At 48.0% G+C, this 19,893-nt stretch overlaps 1 protein-coding gene across 5 annotated transcripts in view; it reads left to right on the top strand.

The window, feature by feature from the left end:
• Positions 1-19,279, top strand: part of cmtr2 (cap methyltransferase 2) — a 48,083-nt gene extending 28,804 nt beyond the window's left edge. Inside the window, exons 1-2 of one of the 5 annotated variants that reach the window (XM_072547581.1) lie at positions 11,962-12,051; positions 13,621-19,279. In XM_072547581.1, the coding sequence (XP_072403682.1) occupies positions 13,625-15,913 (2,289 nt within the window). In that variant the 5' untranslated portion in view covers positions 11,962-12,051; positions 13,621-13,624 and the 3' untranslated portion in view covers positions 15,914-19,279. The other 4 variants (XM_072547580.1, XM_072547582.1, XM_072547583.1 and 1 more) reach the window with 4 other exon arrangements.
• Positions 19,280-19,893: the final 614 nt, after the last annotated feature.

Below are 19,893 nucleotides of genomic sequence, written 5' to 3'. Positions count from 1 at the left end.
GAAACAAGATTTCCTTGTTCCTGTATTATATGCCCTGGCTAATGAAAGCAAGTGTCCCATATGCATTCTTCACCATCCTGCCTATCTGTGCTGAAACCTTTAGGGATCTGTGGACTCGTACACTAAGGTCCTTTTTCTCAGTACTCCTTAGTGACCTACCATTCGGTGTGTAAGTCCTTCCCTATTAGAGCTCCCAAATTGTCACACCTCACATTTATCAGGATTAAATTCCACCTGCCATTGCTGTGCCCAATTTACCAGCTGATCAATATCATCCTGAAACCATCCTCCTCACTATCAATGACATTACTAACTTTTGTGTCATCTGCACACTCACTAATTTTACCTTCTACACTCACATCCAAGTCATTACAAACACCAAGATCCCAGCATTGATCCCTGTGGTACACCACTGCAGGTCGACTGCATTACCCTCAGCAAACATTTCATAACCTTATCAAAAAGCTCAGTTAAATTAGTCAGACAGGATCTCCCCCTCACATGTCTGTACTGACTATCCCTGATGAATCCCTGCCTTTCCAAGTGTTGATTAATCCTGTCCTTCAGAATGTTTTCAATAATTTCCTTACCACTTATGTCAGACTAACTGATCTGTTATTACCTGGCCTATCCTTGCTGCCCTTTTGATCAAAAGAACCATATTAGCTATGCCCCAGTCATCTGGCACTTCACCTGTAGCTAGTGAGGTATTAAATATCTCCATCAGGGCCCTAGCAATCTCTGCCCTTGCCTCCCATAACAGCCTGAGATATATCTCATCAGGCCCTCAGGATTTATGCACCTTTATGCATGCTAACGCATCTACTGTAGTAGACAGGCAGGAGGCTGGAAGAACACAGCAAGCCAGGCAACATCAGGAGGTGGAGAAGTCAACATTTTGAGTATAACCCTTTTTCAGGACTGGGGCACCTGCTATGTCCCTTTTATTAATCTTAACAGGCTCCAGAATCTCACCAATCCAAATGAAATTTCCAGCTACAATGTCTTTCTCCTATGTGAATACAGATGAGAAATATTCATTTAAGATCTCACCTACATCCTCTATCTCCACACATAGGCTTCTCTTTTGATCTCTAATAGTCTCCACTCTTTCTCTGATGAAGGGCTTTTGCCCAAAACGTCGATTTCGCTGCTCGTTGGATGCTGCCTGAACTGCTGTGCTCTTCCAGCACCACTAATCCAGTATTTGGTTTTCAGCATCTGCAGTCATTGTTTTTACCTCCACTCTTTCTCTGTTCATCCCATTTGCCTTAATGTACTAGGAAAATGCCTTGGGGCTGTCCTTAATCCGAACTGCCAAAGATATTTTGTGGCTCCTTTTTACGCACCTAATTTCTTTTGGAAACAACCCTCTACACTCTCTCTGCTCTTGAAGGGCCTCCCCTGTTTTTGGTGTGCAGTACTGAACATATACAGGACATGAAATGATACAGCACAGGAACTACACTTCCTTCTTTTTCTTGATCAAACTCTCGATATCCGTTGACATCCAGGGTTCCCTGGACTTGCTGCCCTTGCCCTTCACTCTTCACTGAAAAGAACACGGTGGACCTGAATTCTCACTGCACTGTTTTCAAAATACTCCCACTTTCTAAATGAGATAAGAATTCCTGATAAGAATTGAAGTGCAAATGACTGAAGTGAGCTGGTACCAGGGCATGTAATGGGATTACAATGCCAAAAGGTATTAAATTTATCTTATTCCCAAGATACAGTCAGGGATACCTCTGTCTGAAGAGCAATGTGATAGTGTGGTTAATAAAACAGCACTTCCACTGGCTGGTCAGTACCAGCTGCAGTGAGGAGGGTCCTATTTCTTCTACCGACAGTTTGTAACCAGCAGGAGCCATGAGGAAACCTCTCCTTTCCAAAATGGCAGCAGACCTGACAGCCAGCTCTAGGCAGGGGACTGAAGTGTTAAATCTGTCTCAGCTATACATCTTTTCTCCTCGTTCTGCTCGCTTTTTTCTCAGCATCTGATTATTCACGTCTCTCTCTTTACAATGATTTCTCTCTTTCCCCTGTTCATCTCTTTGAATAACATTGCACCTCGACTTGGCTCCTTGTTTGGAACTGGCCCCTACCTCTAACCATCCTGGATTGAAGCTCCAATCCTTGCTGTTTTCGAGTAGAGTGAAGCACCCATAAAAACAGTTCTCCACAATAGGTAGCCCTGACCAAAAAGGTTATGTCTATCTAAGATTGGGAATTGCCAGAGAAAAAGTCGGGTTCAGGATTCTGTCGGAAGGCCCTAAGGATATACTACTGAAGAGCAAAAGGATTTTTTAAACAGTTATTTGCATTAGGGATTTGAACATGTCATCCAAGTTGGTGCTCTAGTACAGGACTGAGGGAGTGCCACACTGTCAGAGGAGCAGTCCTTTATATGAGACTCTAGATTCTGAGGGTGGGGGGATTCACAAAATGGAAAATGTCAGTTGAATGTTAAGAATGACACTGAAGCAGTGGGGCCCAAAGTGAATATTCTACTTTAGCTTGCACACAAACAACAACAACAACTCAGACTTATAGGGAAGTGTGAGGGCTTGCATTTTGGTAAGTCAAATCAAGGCAGGAGTTTCATGGTGAATGGTAGAGTGTTAACGAGTGTAGTGGAATAGAGGGACCTTGGAGTTCAGGTGCATGGTTCTCTGAAAGTAGAGTCACAGGTAGACAGGGCAGTGAAGAAGGCTTTAGGCACACTGACCTCCATCAGTGAGAGCACTGAGTATAGACGTTGGGAAGTTATGTTGCAGTTATGCTGGACATTAGTATTGTGTTCAGTTTTGGTCACCTTGCTACAAGAAGGATGTTATTAAACTGGAAAGAGTGCAGAAGAAATTTACAAGGATGTTGCCACGACTGAATGGTCTGAGTTATAGGGAGAGGTTGGATAAGTTCGGTCTTTTCTTTCAAGTGTAGGAGACTGAGGGCGGATCTTATAAGATCCTGAGAGGCATGGATAGGGTGAATGCACTCAGTCTTTTTCCCAGGGTTGGGGAATTGAGGACTAGAGGGCATCAGTTTAAGGTAAGAGGGGAAAGAATAAAAGGAAATTTGAGGGGTAACATTTTTTACACAGGGAATTTTACGCATTTGGAATGAGCTGCCAGCAGAAGTGGTTGAGGCAGGTACATTAACAACATTTTAAAGGCAATTGCATAAATAGATGGATAGGAAAGGTTTAGGAAGATATGGGCCAAGTGCAGGGAAATGAGGTTAGCGTTGATGGATATTTTGGTCAGCATGGACCGGTTTGAGCCAAAGGGCCTGTCTCTGTGCTGTAGGCCTCTATGATTCCATGACTTCACAGCCACAATGTAAACAGGGCTAATTCTGACTGTAGGTCTACATTAGTGTTAATTACACTCACATTGTGAGGATGAACGTTTTGGCAGAAGAACTTTAGTGAAGTAGTCCCTGTTCAAATGCAACAAGATCTAGACAATACCCAGGCTTGGGCTGACAAGTGGCAAGTAACATTCATGCCACACAAATGCCAGGCAATGACCATCCAACCCCTGCCCCTTGACATTCAATGGTGTTACCATCACTGAATCCTCCAAGATCCTGGGGGTTACCATTGACCAGAAACCCAGTTGGGCTCACTACATAAACACAGTGGCTCCTAGAGCAGGTCAGAGGCTAGGAATACTGTGGCAAGCAACTCACCTCCTGACTCCCCAAAGCCTGTCCATCATAGAACATAGAACAATACAGCACAGAACAGGTCCTTCGGCCATCGATGTTGCACCGACCTGTAACTATTCTCAGCTCATCCCCCTACACTATCCCTTCATCGTCCATGTGCTTATCTAAGAATTGCTTAAATCTCCCTAATGTGGCTGAGTTGACTACATTTGCAGGTAGGGCATTCCACGCCCTTACCACTCTCTGCATAAAGAACCTGCCTCTGGCATCTGTCTTAAATCTATCACCCCTCAATTTGTAGTTATGCCCCCTCGTACAAGCTGATGTCACCATCCTAGGAAAAAGACTTTCTCTGTCTACCCTATCTAATCCTCTGATCATCCTGTATGTCTCTATCAAATCCCCTCTTAGCCTTCTTCTTTCCAATGAGAACAGGTTCAAGTCTCTCAGCCTTTCCTCATAAGGCCTTCCCTCCAGACCAGGCAACATCCTGGTAACTCTCCTCTGTACCTTTTCCAATGCTTCCACATTCTTCCCGAAATATGGGGAACACAATATTCCAAGTGTGGCCGCACCAGCGTTTTGTACAGTTGCAGCATGATATTTTGGCTCCGGAACTCAATCCCTCTACTAATGAAACCTAACACACCGTATGCCTTCTTAACAGCACTATCCACCTTGGTGGCAACTTTCAGGGATCTATGTACATGGATTCCAAGATCCCTCTGCACATCCACACTACCAAGAATTTTTCCATCGACCCAGTACTCTGTTTTCCTGTTATTCTTCCCAAAGTGCCTCAACTCACATTTAGCTGCATTGAACTCCATTTGCCACATCTCTCCCCAATTCTGCAGTTTATGCAAGTCCCTTTGCAACCTGTAACATTCTTCCACACTGTCCACTACTCCACCAACTTTAGTGTCTACAAGGTACAAGTAAAGAGTGTGGTGGAATGCTTCCCACTTGCCTGGACAAATGCAGCATTAACAATACTCAAGAAGCTTGACACCATCCAGGACAAAGAAGCCTGCTTGATTGACACCACATCCACAACAGTATGTACTGTCTACAAGATACACTGAAGAAATTCACCAAAGATCCTCAGATGGCACCTTCCAAACTCATGACCACTTCCATCTAGAAGGGCAAGGCAGCAGAAAGATGGGAATAGCACCCCTTGCAAGTTCTCCTCCAAGCCATTCATCATCCTGACTTGGAAATATATCGCCGTTCCTCCACTGTCGATGGGTCAAAATCCTGGAATTCCCTCCCCTTGGGCATTGTGGGTCAACCCACAGCAGGTGGACTGCAGCGGTTCGAGAAGGCAGCTCTCCACCACTTTGTCAAGGGAGCTGGTGTGAGCAATAAATACTGGCCAGCCAAAGATGTTCACATCCCACAAAACAAATTAAAAAATCTGAGACAGCCAATTGGGGTGAGGTTTTAGCTTCAGGTTTCTATGTCCTAATACCGTTTGTTTGGGTGAAGGGGGAATGAAGGAAGGCAGTTACTTTGTGGAGAATGTACTCCCCAGAGTCTGTTCCTTTGGTAAAACCCCAAACTGTATTGCAGTGATGGATAGGGGTAGGGTGGTGGGGCTGGGTGCCGCAGGGATGTAGGGGGAGGGTGTAGAAGAAATGGGCTTTGATTAAAGGGGCTTCCACAACAAATTAGCCCCTGGTACAGATCATCGTGGATATTTGAAAAATCCACAGATGCTTCTTTGAGGGATTTCCTTTCGCTCAGCTCACCTCTTGCTGTGAGGTGGAAGTGATTTGACAAACATTGGTTCTGACAGAGTCTGATTATTTCTGCCTCCTATCTGCATAAATCCTGGCCTCTTTTTGTAGCTCAATCATGTTTAAAAGATGAATTCCATCTGCTGCAATCGAGGGAATACGAAGCTGACACTGAAGCCTTGATTCCTGATGATATTCTGATGTCACCTTCTGGAAACTTCCAGTGAGTATAAAACTCCTTCGCTCCATAAAGGCTGTGGTCCTTCTCAAAACATAGGATCCCTACAGTGTGGAAAGAGGCCAAATGGCCCATTGAGTTTGCACCAACCCTCCAAACAGCATTGCACCCACGCCCGCTATCTATCCTGGTAACCCCACGTTCACCCTGGCTAGTCCACCTCGCCTGCATATCCCTGGACACTATGGGTAATTTAACATGGCCAATCTTTGGAATCGGGGAGGAAACCCACGCAGTCACAGGGAGAATGCACAAACTCCATACAGACAGTCTCCCAAGGCTGGAACTGAAACTGAATCTCAGGAGGTGAGGTAGCAGTTCTAACCACTGGGCCACCATGCCACCCATGGATGCCTGGTGACCTAACCCAGGAAGTAATGTTTCAGGGGACAAAGTTGAGGGTTACAGTGGTTCCCTGGTACATATGTACCATCTGGAAAGGTACTGAATGCTGCCCAGAAAACTCAACTCAGGCATAATGTGTTTCTGAAACTTGTAAGTCTGTGCCTGGGACTGAATTATATGTCTTTTTGACAGAGTCCATGTTACAGTTGTGGTTTTTGGAAGGATTTCCACCATGAAGCCTAGCAAGTTTTCTCACTGTATCTTAACAGCTCCTTAACTATCTACCCTGCCCCAATGGTGTCCTTCACACTCTAGAGCGTAAACTCTTCATCAGAAATGAAACTCTTCCACATTCCTGATGAAGAGCTTATGCTCGAAACATCGACTCTCCTGTTTCTCGGATGCTGCCTGATCGTCCATGCTTTTCCAGCACCACACTTTTTGACTCGGATCTCCAGTATCTGCAGTCCTCACTTTCTCCTCCTTTATGTTTAACTCCAGTGCCATCTCAACCGGCACCTGGAGCAACTTGCCACTCAGCAGATGTGCCAGAACTCACGGCCATTCTTTGTGCAACACCCCCCCACCACCACTCCTCCCATCAGCTGTTTTTAAATCCCCTTTGTGGACCCAGACAAGTGCCATCAGTCCTGACATTAGCCCGAGACATGGCAGGCATGGGACAGTCAGTGCTACCCTAGGACTGGCAATGGAGGCCACATCCATGCCACCTGTATCAGCGGGGCTTGTCTGGAGTAATGACCAGCGCTGTCGGAAGACGGTCAATGAACTTCACTCTGTAAGTGCCGCCATCTTCTCTGCAATATCTCGCATCTGGACCCACCTTCCACTGAGACTCATGCTCTACCACTTGCTCAGAAAGAGTCAAGGCGGCTGGTGGGCTGCCTGCCATTTAACTCTCCACCCTCTTCTGTGGAATGTATCCAGCCTCTGACTGGATGAAAATCATTTTCCTTATATCTGTTTCAATCCTCTGCCCCTTACCTTCAAGCTATGCCCCAGGTCAGTGATCCCCCTATCAAGGGGAAAGGTATCTCCTGTCATAATTTTATACATCTCAATCATGTCCTCTCTCAGTTTCCTCTGCTCTACGGAAAACAATCCCAGTCTGTCCAATCTCATTTTGTAACTGTAACTCACCAGTCCAGGCTGTCATATCCCTCCTACAATGTGGATTCCAGAACTGTAGCTGTGGTCCAGCAATGCTTTATACAGTTCCAGCACAACCTCCCTGTTCTTAAACTCTAAAGTCCACTTAATAAAGGCAAGCATCCCGTTTGCCATCTTAACCATTTTATTTACATGTTCTATAGCCTCGAGGGACCAATGGACATGCTCACAAAGATCTCTCTAATCTTTGGTGCTTCCCACTGTTCACCATGTATTCCCTGTTCTTGTTGGTCCTGCCCAATTGTATCACCTCACATTTATCTGGTCTGAATTCCATTTGCCACTGAACTGCCAGTCTATATCATCCTGTAATCTAAAGCTATCTTTCTCATTATTTTGTATCATAATTTTAGTCATCTGAAAACTTACTGGTCAACTCTGTCCCCGTGACTTGTCCGGACTTGTCCTACCTGCCCATCTCCTTTTCCACCTATCCACTCCACCCTCTCCTCCCTGACCTATCACCTTCATTCCCTCCCCACTCACCCATTGTATTCTATGTTACTTTCTCCCCACCCCCACCCTCCTCTAGCTTATCTCTCCACGCTTCAGGCTCTCTGCCTTTATTCCTGATGAAGGGCTTTTGCCCGAAACGTCGATTTCGCTTCTCGTTGGATGCTGCCTGAACTGCTGTGGTCTTCCAGCACCACTAATCCAGAATCTCCTATATTCTAGTCTAACTCATTTATATATACCACAAACATCGATGGTCCCAACACTGATCCCGCGGGACCCCACTGGACACGGGCTCCAGTAATAAAAACACCGCTCGACACCACCCTCTGCTACTTAACCGTGGATCCAATTAATCAAATTCCCTTGGATCCTATGGGCCCTTACCTTCTCCATCAGTCTCCCATGCAGGACCTTATCAAAAGCCTCGTTGAAATCCACGTTGACTACATCCAAAGCATTGCCTGCAAGTCCACATCTGATCACTTCTCAGAAAAATTAAATCAAGTTGGTCAGACATGTCCTGCTGAAGGGTTTTTGTCTGAAACGTCAATTTTCCTGCTTCTCGGATGCTGACCTGCTGTGCTTTTCCAGCACCACTCTAATCTTGACTCTAATCTCCAGCATCTGCAGTATCCACTTCTGCCCAGACATGCCCTCCCACTAACAAAACCATGTTGGCTGTTTTTGATCTATTCCTGTCTTTTCATCTCCATATTTAAGGACGGCTGTAGTGGAGTTGGAGATGGTACAAGAGTGGTTCACTTTAGTGGTCCCGGGGATAAAGAGGTTATCCTTTTTAAAAAAAAATTATTCACTCATAGGATATGGGCATCACTGGCTGGCCAGCATTTATTGCCTGTTTCTAATTGCCCCTTGAGAAGGTGGTGGTAAGCTGCCTGCTTGAACCACTGTTGGACAAATGCTAAAGGTGCATTTGCAATGCCCTCAGGGAGGGAATTCCAAGATTTTGACCCAGCGACAGAGAAGGAACATTGATATATTTCCAATTCAGGATGATGAGCGGCAAGGAGGGGAACTTGCTGGTGGTGGTGTTCCCAGGTATCTGCTGTCCTTATCCTTCCAGATGGAAGTGGTCGTGGATTTAGAAGATGCTGTCTAAGGATCTTTGGCAATGAGAAGTTCAATTAGATTATATTCTTTGGAGTTTAGAAGAATGTGAGGTTATCTCATTGACACACACAGGATTCTGAAGGCATCTGAAAAGAGTAGATACTGAGAGGTTGTTCCTCCTGGCTTAGGAATCTATAACAGAGGAGCACAGCCTTAGGACAAGGGATTAACCATTTATGATGGGAATGAAAAGAAATTTCTGCAGATGGTTGTGAATTTCTTTTGGTTTCTTTAACTTGGGGGATTGTGAATTTTGAGGCTTTTAAGTCTGGCATAGTCAAAACTTTGACCTTGAAAAGTAAAGAAATATGGTGAAGAGTGGAATTGAGGTAGAGGATTGACTATAATCTTACTGAATGGTAGGCAGTATTGAGGAGCCAAATGATTGATTCTTGCTCTGTGAATGTTTTCTGTAATGTACTCCAGCATCTCTGTCCTCCCTACAACCTAGACTTTTGTGCAACTCTGATCATATTTGTTCTAATATTTGTGGTAGTGCCTTCAACTGCTTTGACCTAAAACCCTAAAAATTCTCTACTTGTAACTTCTAAGATGTTCCTTCAAATGTAATTCTTTGACCAAGATTTCTGACACCTGTTCCAACAATTCCCTTTATGACTCTGCAGTAAAGGTTGTTTGAAAATGCTCCCATGAATCAGCTTGTAATGTTTTACTCCATTAAAAGCACTATTTAAATGCAAGCTGTCGTACTTGATGATTGTAGATTTGTTATTGTGGAAGGGTGAAACCAAATGGTTCAAAGCGAGCTTTGGGATGTCATATGATGCAGCCAGTGGGACACAGTGCCATTGGATGTACTTTGGGAATGATCCCGTGAGATACATCTGATTCACAACATCACCATATGCCTTTGATCATATGACAACTCCAGGAACATTCAGAGTGAACACTCTCCTATCAGATACTCTTGTATCTGATAGATAGTAACTATTCAAGGAAAGTGATGGCCTAGTAGCATTATTACTGGACTCAGGTAATGTTCTGGAGATCTGGGTTTGATTCCAGCCACAGCAGATAGTGGAATTTGAATTTAATAAATTTAAAATATCTAGAATTAAGAGCCTAATGATCATCGTCAATCCATCATCGATTGTTGGGAAAAAATCCACTTCTTTTGTTCGAGAAGGAAATTGCCATCCTTATCTGTCCTAGCCTACTTGTGACTCCTGACTCACAGAAACATGGTTGACTCTTACTGCCCTCTGTGCAATTCGGGATGGGCAATAGCCATTGAAGCCCTCATCCCATGAATGAATTATCAAACAAAGGCTTGGCTTCATGCCAATGAGTGGTTGTGGTCAGGTATGTGGGTAAGGTGAACACTGATGTGGCACTGTCTCACAGGACCATCTTCTCACCGCTTTGGGGGAAGCTGGGAATCTGAGGAGGGTTTTGAATGGTGTGGCGGTTACAGGGGGAGTGGGAGAAGGTCTGTGAATGGAGGGGGAGCTGTGAGTTCTGGGGTGGCAGAGGTTTTGGGGTGTTCCATGCACCCCAGAGTACAAGCCCCCACCACACAAACCCTACCCCACCCTTTCAGGAAAAAAAACCCTCCTCAACGCAAAACCCACCCCCACCATTTCAGGGAACAATGCCCCTCAACTCAAAACCCACTCACATTATTTCAGGGAACAACCTTCCCAACACAACCCATGGTGAGGTCTGTGTGTTTGATGAGAATAGATAGTGCCCGACATGGGGGGCTGGGGATTGTGAGGTGAGGGGAGGTTCCAGTGCTTGTGAGGCTGGGGGGGGAGTGGGTTGTGAGGGGAGTGTGTTTGTTGGGGTGGATGTTCCCTGAGCTGGGGGGTTGGGGGGGGGGGGTGGAAGGTTCCCTGGATTGAGCATGGGGCATATTTGTTGTGGGGGAGAATGGGGTGTTCCCTGAGATGGTGGGGGTGGGATTTATGTTGGTGGGGGTGGGGTTTGTTTTGTTGGGCTTTGTGTTGGGAAGGTTGTTCCCTGAGGTGGTGGGGGTGGGGTTTGAGTCTGAGCTGGGGGCGGGGTTTGTGTGCGTGCTGGGGGCGGGGTTTGAGTCGTGGTGGGGGCGGGGTTTGTGTCCGTGCTGGGGGCGGGGTTTGTGTCCATGCTGGGGGCGGGGTTTGTGTCTGGGGGTCGGATTTGTGTCAGGACTGGGGGGCAGGGTTTTTAACCGGACTGGGGTGGGGTTGGTGCCTGGGGCGGGGTTAGTGTCTGTCTTGGGGTTGGGGTTTATAACCGAACGGGGGGCGGGGTTAGTGCCTGGGGGCGGGGTGTGTCTTGGCCCTGGGGGCGGGGTTTATCTAGGCCCTGGGGGCGGGGTTTGTCTTGGCCCTGGGGGCGGAGTTTGTCTTGGCCCTGGGGGCGGGGTTTGTCTTGGCCCTGGGGGCGGGGTTTGTCTTGGCCCTGGGGGCGGGGTGTGTCTTGGCCCTGGGGGCGGGGTTTGTCTTGGCCCTGGGAGCGGGGTTTATCTAGGCCCTGGGGGCGGGGTTTGTCTTGGCCCTGGGGGCGGGGTTTATCTAGGCCCTGGGGGCGGGGTTTATCTAGGCCCTGGGGGCGGGGTTTATCTAGGCCCTGGGGGCGGGGTGTGTCTTGGCCCTGGGGGCGGGGTTTGTCTTGGCCCTGGGGGCGGGGTTTATCTAGGCCCTGGGGGCGGGGTTTATCTAGGCCCTGGGGGCGGGGTTTGTCTTGGCCCTGGGGGCGGGGTTTATCTAGGCCCTGGGGGCGGGGTTTGTCTTGGCCCTGGGGGCGGGGTGTGTCTTGGCCCTGGCGGCGGGGTTTATCTAGGCCCTGGGGGCGGGGTTTGTCTTGTCCCTGGGGGCGGGGTTTATCTAGGCCCTGGGGGCGGGGTTTATCTAGGCCCTGGGGGCGGGGTTTGTCTTGGCCCTGGGGGCGGGGTGTGTCTTGGCCCTGGCGGCGGGGTTTATCTAGGCCCTGGGGGCGGGGTTTGTCTTGGCCCTGGGGGCGGGGTTTATCTAGGCCCTGGCGGCGGGGTTTATCTAGGCCCTGGGGGCGGGGTTTGTCTTGTCCCTGGGGGCGGGGTTTATCTAGGCCCTGGGGGCGGGGCTTGTCTTGGCCCTGGGGGCGGGGTTTATCTAGGCCCTGGGGGCGGGGTTTGCTCCGGTGTGAGGATTGTGTGACCTGTGGGTGTGGTTTGCTCTCAGCTGTTGTTTCTGTCCGGAAGGCCTTTCCGTGACACCGGGGGGAGCTGATAGTCAGCGGACGCTGCTGCTGAGGGAATCCTAGAGCCGGAACCGGGATCTGGAGCCGGAGCGTGTACGACGTAGGCGGCTTCCTCAGACCGATAGCTCGGATTTCGCGGCCGTTTACCCCTGTGTCCCTGTCCCCGCCTCCCGGACATTACCCTTCACCCCCGGGATAACCCCCCCCCCCCGCCCTCCACCTCAGGGATATCCACCCACTCCCCGGGACACCGCCTCTCTCCCCCTTCTCTGGGGGGGACATTACCCCACCGCCCCCCAGGGCCAACCCGTCCTCCTGGACACCCCCTCCACCTCCTCTCCTCTCCCCCGCCCCCTGGATACCCCCTCTCCCTCCTGGGACACGTCTCATTGCCTGAGACTCTCTCTCCTTCACTGGGATGCGCCCCATTCCACTTCCCTGGGTATTCTTCCCCCGCCCCCTGCCCCTCCCCCTGCCCCTCCCCCTCTGTTCTTTGTTTCTTTGAACCTTTACACCTCCTTCTCCTTAATTGTCCCTTTCCCATCTATGATACCCCCTTCTTCAGACATGCTCCCAGCCCATAAGATGATCCACCAACTCTCTCCTCCCTCCCGTGTCGTCTTAACCCCGCCTGGGATTCTCATCTTTTTGCTCTGTCTGTCACACTTTGACCCTGTTTTGGGGATAGGAAGCTAGTGTGCTTCCAATTAAACCTGTTGGACTATAACCTCGTGTGTTGTGCGATTTTTAACTTTGTACACCCCAGTCCAACACCAGCATCTCCAAATCTTGGGGATAGGAGTCATTAAGTGAGGGGTATTCAGTAAGCACTGCAGTATCATAGAGATGTACAGCACAGAATCAGACTCTTTAGTCCAACTCATCCATGCCAACTGGATATCCAAACCATTTGCCAGCGCTTGCCCATATCCCTCAAAACTCTTTCAATTCATATACCTTTTAAATAATGTAATTGTACCAGCTACCTCCACTTCCTCTGGCAGCTTACTCCATACGTGCACCACCCTCTGCATGAAAAAGTTGCCCCTTAGGTCCTTTTGTATTTTTCCCCTCTTTCCCTAAACCTGTGCCCTCTAATTCTGGATTCCCCCACCCCAGGGAAAAGACCTTGTCTATTCATCCTATCCATGCCCCTCATGATTTTATAAACCTCTATAAGGTCACCCCTCAGCCTCCGACGCTCCAGGGAAAACATCCGCAGCCTACTCAGCCTCTCCCTAAAGCTCAAATTCTCCAATTCTGGCAAAATCCTTGTAAATCTTATCAGAGCCCTGTCAAGTTTTACAACATCCTCACGGTTCTGAGGGGATGTGAGGGTAAAAGCATTCATTCTGACTGGCCAGTGCATCAAGTGGAAATCCATGCTGTGCGGACACGGTCAGATTCAATTTCACTGCCCCATATGGTCGAACAGCCTGTCATTTCTTGGGTCACAAGCTCGTCTTGAGAAATCGATCAGTTGATAAATGTCCGCAATTCATTAGGAAATACAAAAAACAACAGTTGAATTTGAGAGTTTAAGGGAGGGGTATATTGTTTGGAGGTACTGGGAATTTTGGTAATTATCTTTTGCTTATGTGGGTCTAGAAAGTAGTACAAAGATTAAAATGACAGTGATACTTCTAATCTCTGCTTTTGCAGACCGATGGAGCCCAGCAAAGTAAAGAAGTGGGCAAGTCGGAAACGGCCACACGTGGAGCATATGTTGGACCGCTCGGAGATGAGCCTCCCCATTCCTGACGAGATCGAGAAACTTTTCAACAAGAGATTCACCTTTCAGAAGCTTGCTGATCAACCCTGGTGTCTGGCTGAGGTTGGGAAGGTTAGTACAAAGGAGTCTGAGAGGCTGCAGGCTCTGAAGGAGTCCCTTAACGATGTGAAGAACCAGCTGAGTGACAAGGAACTGGAAAAGTGGCACGAGCACACGGCCTTCACCAACCGGGCGGGGAAGGTCATCCCGGTGGTTCGGAGCACTATGAATGCCGAATTGTGCACGCAGGCCTGGTGCAAGTTTCATGAGATCCTGTGCACATTTCCCTTGCTTCCATTTGAGGCACTCCAGGATGGGGAGCTGAACTCTGTGCACCTCTGCGAGGCCCCTGGGGCCTTCATTGCCAGTCTGAACCACTACCTCAAGTCTCACCGCATCCCGTGTGACTGGAATTGGATCGCCAATACCCTCAACCCCTACCACGAAGGCAATGACACTGGCATGATGATAATGGATGACCGGTTGATCGCTGCGACGCTGCCCTGGTGGTATTTTGGTCCTGATAACACAGGGGACATCATGGCCCACGACTGTCTTCAGGGGTTAAAGGAATTAACTCAGAATGTGACAGTCCACCTGGTGACAGCAGATGGGAGCTTTGATTGCCAGGACAACCCTGGAGAGCAGGAAGCTCTGGTATCTCCCTTGCACTACTGTGAGACCATTGCAGCCTTGATGCTCCTCGGCCCGAAGGGCTCCTTTGTGTTGAAGATGTTCACCCTGTTTGAGCGCTGCTCAGTCTGCCTGCTTTACCTACTCAACTGCTGCTTTCGAGAAGTTAGTGTCTTTAAGCCAGGCACCAGCAAGTCAGGAAACTCTGAAGTCTATGTGGTCTGCCTTGAGTATAAGGGCAAGGATGCCGTGGGAAGGTACCTTGATCAGCTGGGGATGAGCTTTGGGCCGGACGTCGTCCAGAAATCTGACCTTGTCCGGACTGCTGTTCCGGAGTCTTTCCTAAAGCAGCTGGAGGAATGTTGCTTTTTCTTTCACAAGTGTCAGACAGATACGATCAGGGAGAACCTTCGGCTGTTTGGGAAGATGGGTACCGAGGAGGTCAAGGCGATGGAGGAGAAGCGGGACTGCGCTGCCGACTTCTACCTGCGGCAGTTCCAATTGCGCCGCCTGGCCCGAGAGGACTGGCTGGTGAAGAGGTCACAGGCTGGCTGGAGCTTGGCCGGCCGGTTATCTGCACACAAGAAGAAGAAACTGCACTCCGGCTCTTACAATGACAGGATGGATCTGGCCGGCCTGGCCTGGCAGGAAAGGATGCGTAAGAGCCCCCTCGGCCCTGAGGTGGACCAGCACTGCACTGCCACCCGGGAGGCCAACTGCACCCTGAGGGATTCACAGGGTGGTACTGACTGCCAGTCCTGGTACATCCTGGAAGGCAGGAGGCTCAGCAGGCTGGTCAGCTCTCCGTTCTGTGACGTGGAGCTTCAGCGGATAATGGAGGAGGCAGTGCTGGGATGTGGGGCAGCACGCGGCACCGTCGCGCTCCCTTGTGACTCGTGCAGTGTCTATTCTGAAGAGCTGGTGCTGTCTGAACTTGCCGCCCTGATGGCGGAGCAGCGGCCGGGGAGATTCTGTGACCACCGTAGTCAGCCGGTGGATTGCCTTGTGATGATGAGGCTGCAGCAGTTCCCAACCATGAAGCTGATCAATGGCTTCCAGCTCCGCTACTGGAAGGCCACTTCCCTGCTTCCCACTCGCTGCACTGTTCTTCACGATGGGGAGCTCTCATACCAGCAGTATCTGCTCGATGCTGTGCTCCATGCAATTGAGGACTGTCGAGATGGGGGTGCGCTCATCCTCCCCATTCTCTCGTCTTTCACCCGCTTTACGGCTGGCCTCCTGTTTGTGCTGCAGCACTGCTTCCGAGCGCTGGACTTTGTTTGCCCTACCTCGTCGGATGCCCTCGGAACCCTTGCTGTCTTGCTGTGTGCTGGCTTTCGTCGCCCGCCCGCTGACGTCACGGCGTTCCTGGCCAGGCTGAGTGAGCGCGTGCGTCAGCTCCAGGACTGCGAGCCAGACCGGCCGCTGCAGGTCCTGCAGTTTGTGCCAATGGAACTGCTGCTCAGGGGAAACCTGCCGAGATTCCTTGATGTGCTCAATACTGCCATCTTGAAACAGAGGCTTCACCTGCTTACCCAGAGCACAACGTAAACCAGCGCTATCCCATTGGTAGGCTGGAGCTGTCATGTATTGTCCTCCCTCACTGGAGTCACAACCAGCACTGTCTCCAACTCATGGGCAGCCATTCGATAGCTCTTGAGGATAGAGATTCCCATTGGCTATCTCAATCAGCCCTGTATGAGCAGTGCAGCGAGTAAGCACTAGATGTACTCCATCGAGGTTCATTCCTCTCAATGTAGTCATTGCTCCAAGTGAGAGACTCCGATAACCAGCTGAAGTGTTGGGGAATGTTGGAACAGTCTCACTTTGAAACTGTGATCAGTTCAGTGCCTTGCAGTTACTTTGGAATACCTGCTATGAGCTATGGCATGTTGCTGACAGAGCCACTGAGGACTCTATGCCACAGTGAAGGGGAGGGCCACGGATTATTAATGGAGTTCAAACTCATTCAACTCATTCCTTCCTACTGGGCTGTTCACGTTCTTAAACACTGACCAGCTTGCCTCAGATGTAACCTGCGTGAAAGGTTTGTAGCAGCGATTCCCTGAGAGCTTACCAGCGTCATCTTCATTTTTGGTCACTGGACACTTTATAAAATTAATTTTTGAGGTTATTGCTGAGACCTTGGTCCACAGCTGTGTTTCTTTTTAATGCAGTTTGAGATATTCACTGCTGCCTTTTGTCTTATTTCCCTGTCCTTGACACACTCGCTTTGTTGTAATGGGGTCAGGCTTTGCCCTATATCACGCAAGAGTGAAGATGCACCATGAGTATATAGAAATCCTGGCACCATTCATACAAACAGAACCTCCGATATGGTGGGATTGCTACCCCTCTGGGCATCGAGTGTTGTGTTTGGGGGCCAGTGTACAAGGGAAACCTGGTGACTGCTACGAGTTGTGTATTGCTGAGAGGGAGAGAGAGCTGTTCTCCCCTGCCCTGTAGATGCTCAATTTCCCACTTCCAACAATTTGTTGAAATCTCTAACCACAGATGTTGTGGCCTTTGCTTTAGAATTTGGCTAGCTATAAGGAGACCGTGTTTCCCAGGTCACACAGAGCCCGGTGAGTCAGAATTGGCCCGGTAACCACCTATTTTATGTCTGACTGCGTTTCACATGAACGTTCCCCTCTGCCTAGTCTCGATGTCTTTCAGCGTTTGCCACTAGCCTGCTCTTGTGGCCATTTATTGAGCAGCCTCAATAAATGGCTGATGGAATATGTTAGTGTCAGCTGTGGAATCAGATTGCACTCTGTTTGTGTTCTCTGCCCATTCCTCTCCCCTCCTTGCTGACCATCCTTTCTACCTGTCTGCTGTGTATCCATTGTAAAGCTGCCATCTTCTAAAACAATGTCTATACTCCTTTGGGCAAACAAAAAACCTCTGGGTCTACTGGCTGGACCGGAACTCCCTGTTCTTAAAGGCGTTCACACCTCTCTCCCTCCAGCAGCATGCAGCTCCGAACAGGTTTCTGCCGTACACTGGGCCCAAAACACCCCCCTCAATACCCGAAGGGACAGTAATCGCGCCACGGTCAGGGGTCCTGTTTGTGGAGCCTGCAGCATGATGAAAGAGAACAGGACAATAATGAAAAAACAGTTGAAAGTTTGACAGATGAGCAGTGATCTGATCTGTTGTCGACTGTTCCTTTGTTATGTGTGGCTGGAAATAAGGAATCCCTTAAGGAACAGATGAGGCCTTTTCCCCCATGATTGTCTGCACATCTGCTTCACTAGTTGCAATTTCCAGGCCTTTTTGAAGGTGTTGACTTTCTGTAAGTTACATTGCCACAAACCCCAGCACCTTGCTTTTCCAGCACCTGAGCCACATGTTCATTCATCCTGTGTCAAACTTGTTGGTGATCAGTTTTTTTTTTGTTTTAAACTCCACTCTTTGGGCTCAGTGCTGAGGAGGTGGGAATCACGGGCACGCATCTTAGGGATATAGGTCATGCTGACCCATTGCTTTCTGTAATGGAATTGGTTCCCGCTCTCCTTTTCATATACAGACAGTGCAGAGCAAGAGTGAGCTGCGGCATTTAATTTTTTTTTGTGTATTTAAAGTGTATAAATTGTATATTTTAGAGCAGAAGTATTTTTGTGTTTTGATCCCATCATAATATGGTTGGAACAATCGGTGTCTAGTCACAACAGTGAACATAGCAGAAGGGTCAGCCAAGGCAAGGCACTCTCTTTCAATTTTTGCAGCATCTTTCTGATTCTTGATCGCGTCTCCCCCCTGATTTTGAATTGCCAGCACTGAACCTGTAATAACTGCCGATGAAGAGCTGGGGTGCTGAATTTGTCAGCTGGTTATTTTGTGGCTGTGCATTTACATAATAATCTTATATAGTGCTTCAATGGATTTGGAGGCATCGCAGGTATTTCCCATTGCAGTCCAGATGTGTCGTGAAGGTTGCCTGAAGGAATATCTCTGACACATTAACAAAGTGTGAGATTGTAGGATGTTGTTTGCCAGAAGTGTAATGAGCTTTTGTTCTTATTAAATCCAGAAAAGGTAGACCATTCACAGCAGGGTTTGGCAGTTGTACAGTTAATATAAATATCCCAGAGACCGGACACAGGAGGCTGTGCAGGCTGCCATGTCTGTGTTGGCTCTTAGCACCAAATAGATTAGCCCCAGTCCCCTGCTTTATCCAATTACATTTAATCTGTTTGCAAACTCCGAGGCTCCTGAAGTTTAAAAAGACAGTCTTCTTATAAAGAATTCAATTTTTTTTTATTAACAAACCTTTGCTCCAAGAAAAAAATGGCTAGTTACTGGACCAAAAGCAATTACGGACAATTATGGGAGTGGAATGGCCTGAAAAGTAAACTTTTTTTTTAATGTCTGTTCATTTGTGACGCAGGATTGAAATTATGCATTTCATTTTGTTACAGAGGAATTGAGAAATGAAACAGGAATGAATCATGACTTTCTTTTGTACCTGATTTCCAATTTGATATTGATTTAGTTAGAATTCAGATTGAAATCATATAAGACCAACAATTTATGTTTGAGATAAATAAATTCAAATACCTTTTTTAAGGATCAATTAAAGGTCTTCAAACCAGACAAGATGTGTCTTTGTTCTTGGGGCTGTTCCATTATCTATATGAACTGCTTAAAAATGAAAGGACTTTGGTGAATATTGTTCTGGTCATATCTGTTGTGAAGTGAAAATATTTCCCCCTTAGACACTCCCAGGATGGGATAGCATGGGTTTAGGTATAGAGTCAAGTTTTCTCTACTCTTTTAAACTGAGGAGCAATTAAATCTGTTATATTCCCCCTTCAAAAACTCCCAGGACAGGGACAACAGGAGGTTAAATGCAGAGTGAAACTCTCTACTCTTTTAAACTGAAAGTAAAACTTCATTCCCACAGTCTCTGTCAAAAACTCACAGGTCAGGTTTAGGATGGGGTAAGCTACAGAGTAAAGCTTCCTTGACTCTCAAACTGAAACCGAAAGTTTGTCTATACTTTTAAACTGAAATTAAGTCATCTAAACTTGTTTAAATTTAAAGTAATACTCTTATTTTAAACTAAAAGTTACAAGGTAAAGCTATACTTGGGTGGCACGGGGGCTCAGTGGTTAGCACTGCTACCTCACAGCACCAGGGTCCCAGGTTTGATTCCAGCCTCGGGTGATTGTGCAAACTCCAGACAGACATTCTCCAGGTGTTCTCGTTTCTTCCCACAGTCCAAAGATGTGCAGGTCAGGTGAATTGGCCATGTTAAATTGCCCATAGTGTTATGTGCATTAGTCAGAAGGGAAATGGGTGTGGGTGGGTTACTCTTCAGAGGGTCGGTGTGGACTTGTTGGGCCGAAGGGCCTGTTTCCACACTGTAGGGAATCTAACCTAATCTTTCTCTATCAAACACTACCAGGACAGGGACTAGATACAGAGGAAAGATGCCTCTACTTTTTCAAACTGAAAGTACAGCATCTTCAACAGGGCAGGTATGGCGTGGTGTTAGATACAGAGTAAAGCTGTCTCTACACTATCCC

This window comes from Chiloscyllium punctatum, chromosome 26, assembly GCF_047496795.1.
Source record: "Chiloscyllium punctatum isolate Juve2018m chromosome 26, sChiPun1.3, whole genome shotgun sequence".
Taxonomy (NCBI): domain Eukaryota; kingdom Metazoa; phylum Chordata; class Chondrichthyes; order Orectolobiformes; family Hemiscylliidae; genus Chiloscyllium; species Chiloscyllium punctatum.
Note: the sequence above shows the minus strand (reverse complement) of the source record. Positions and strands in the feature narration are given on the sequence as shown.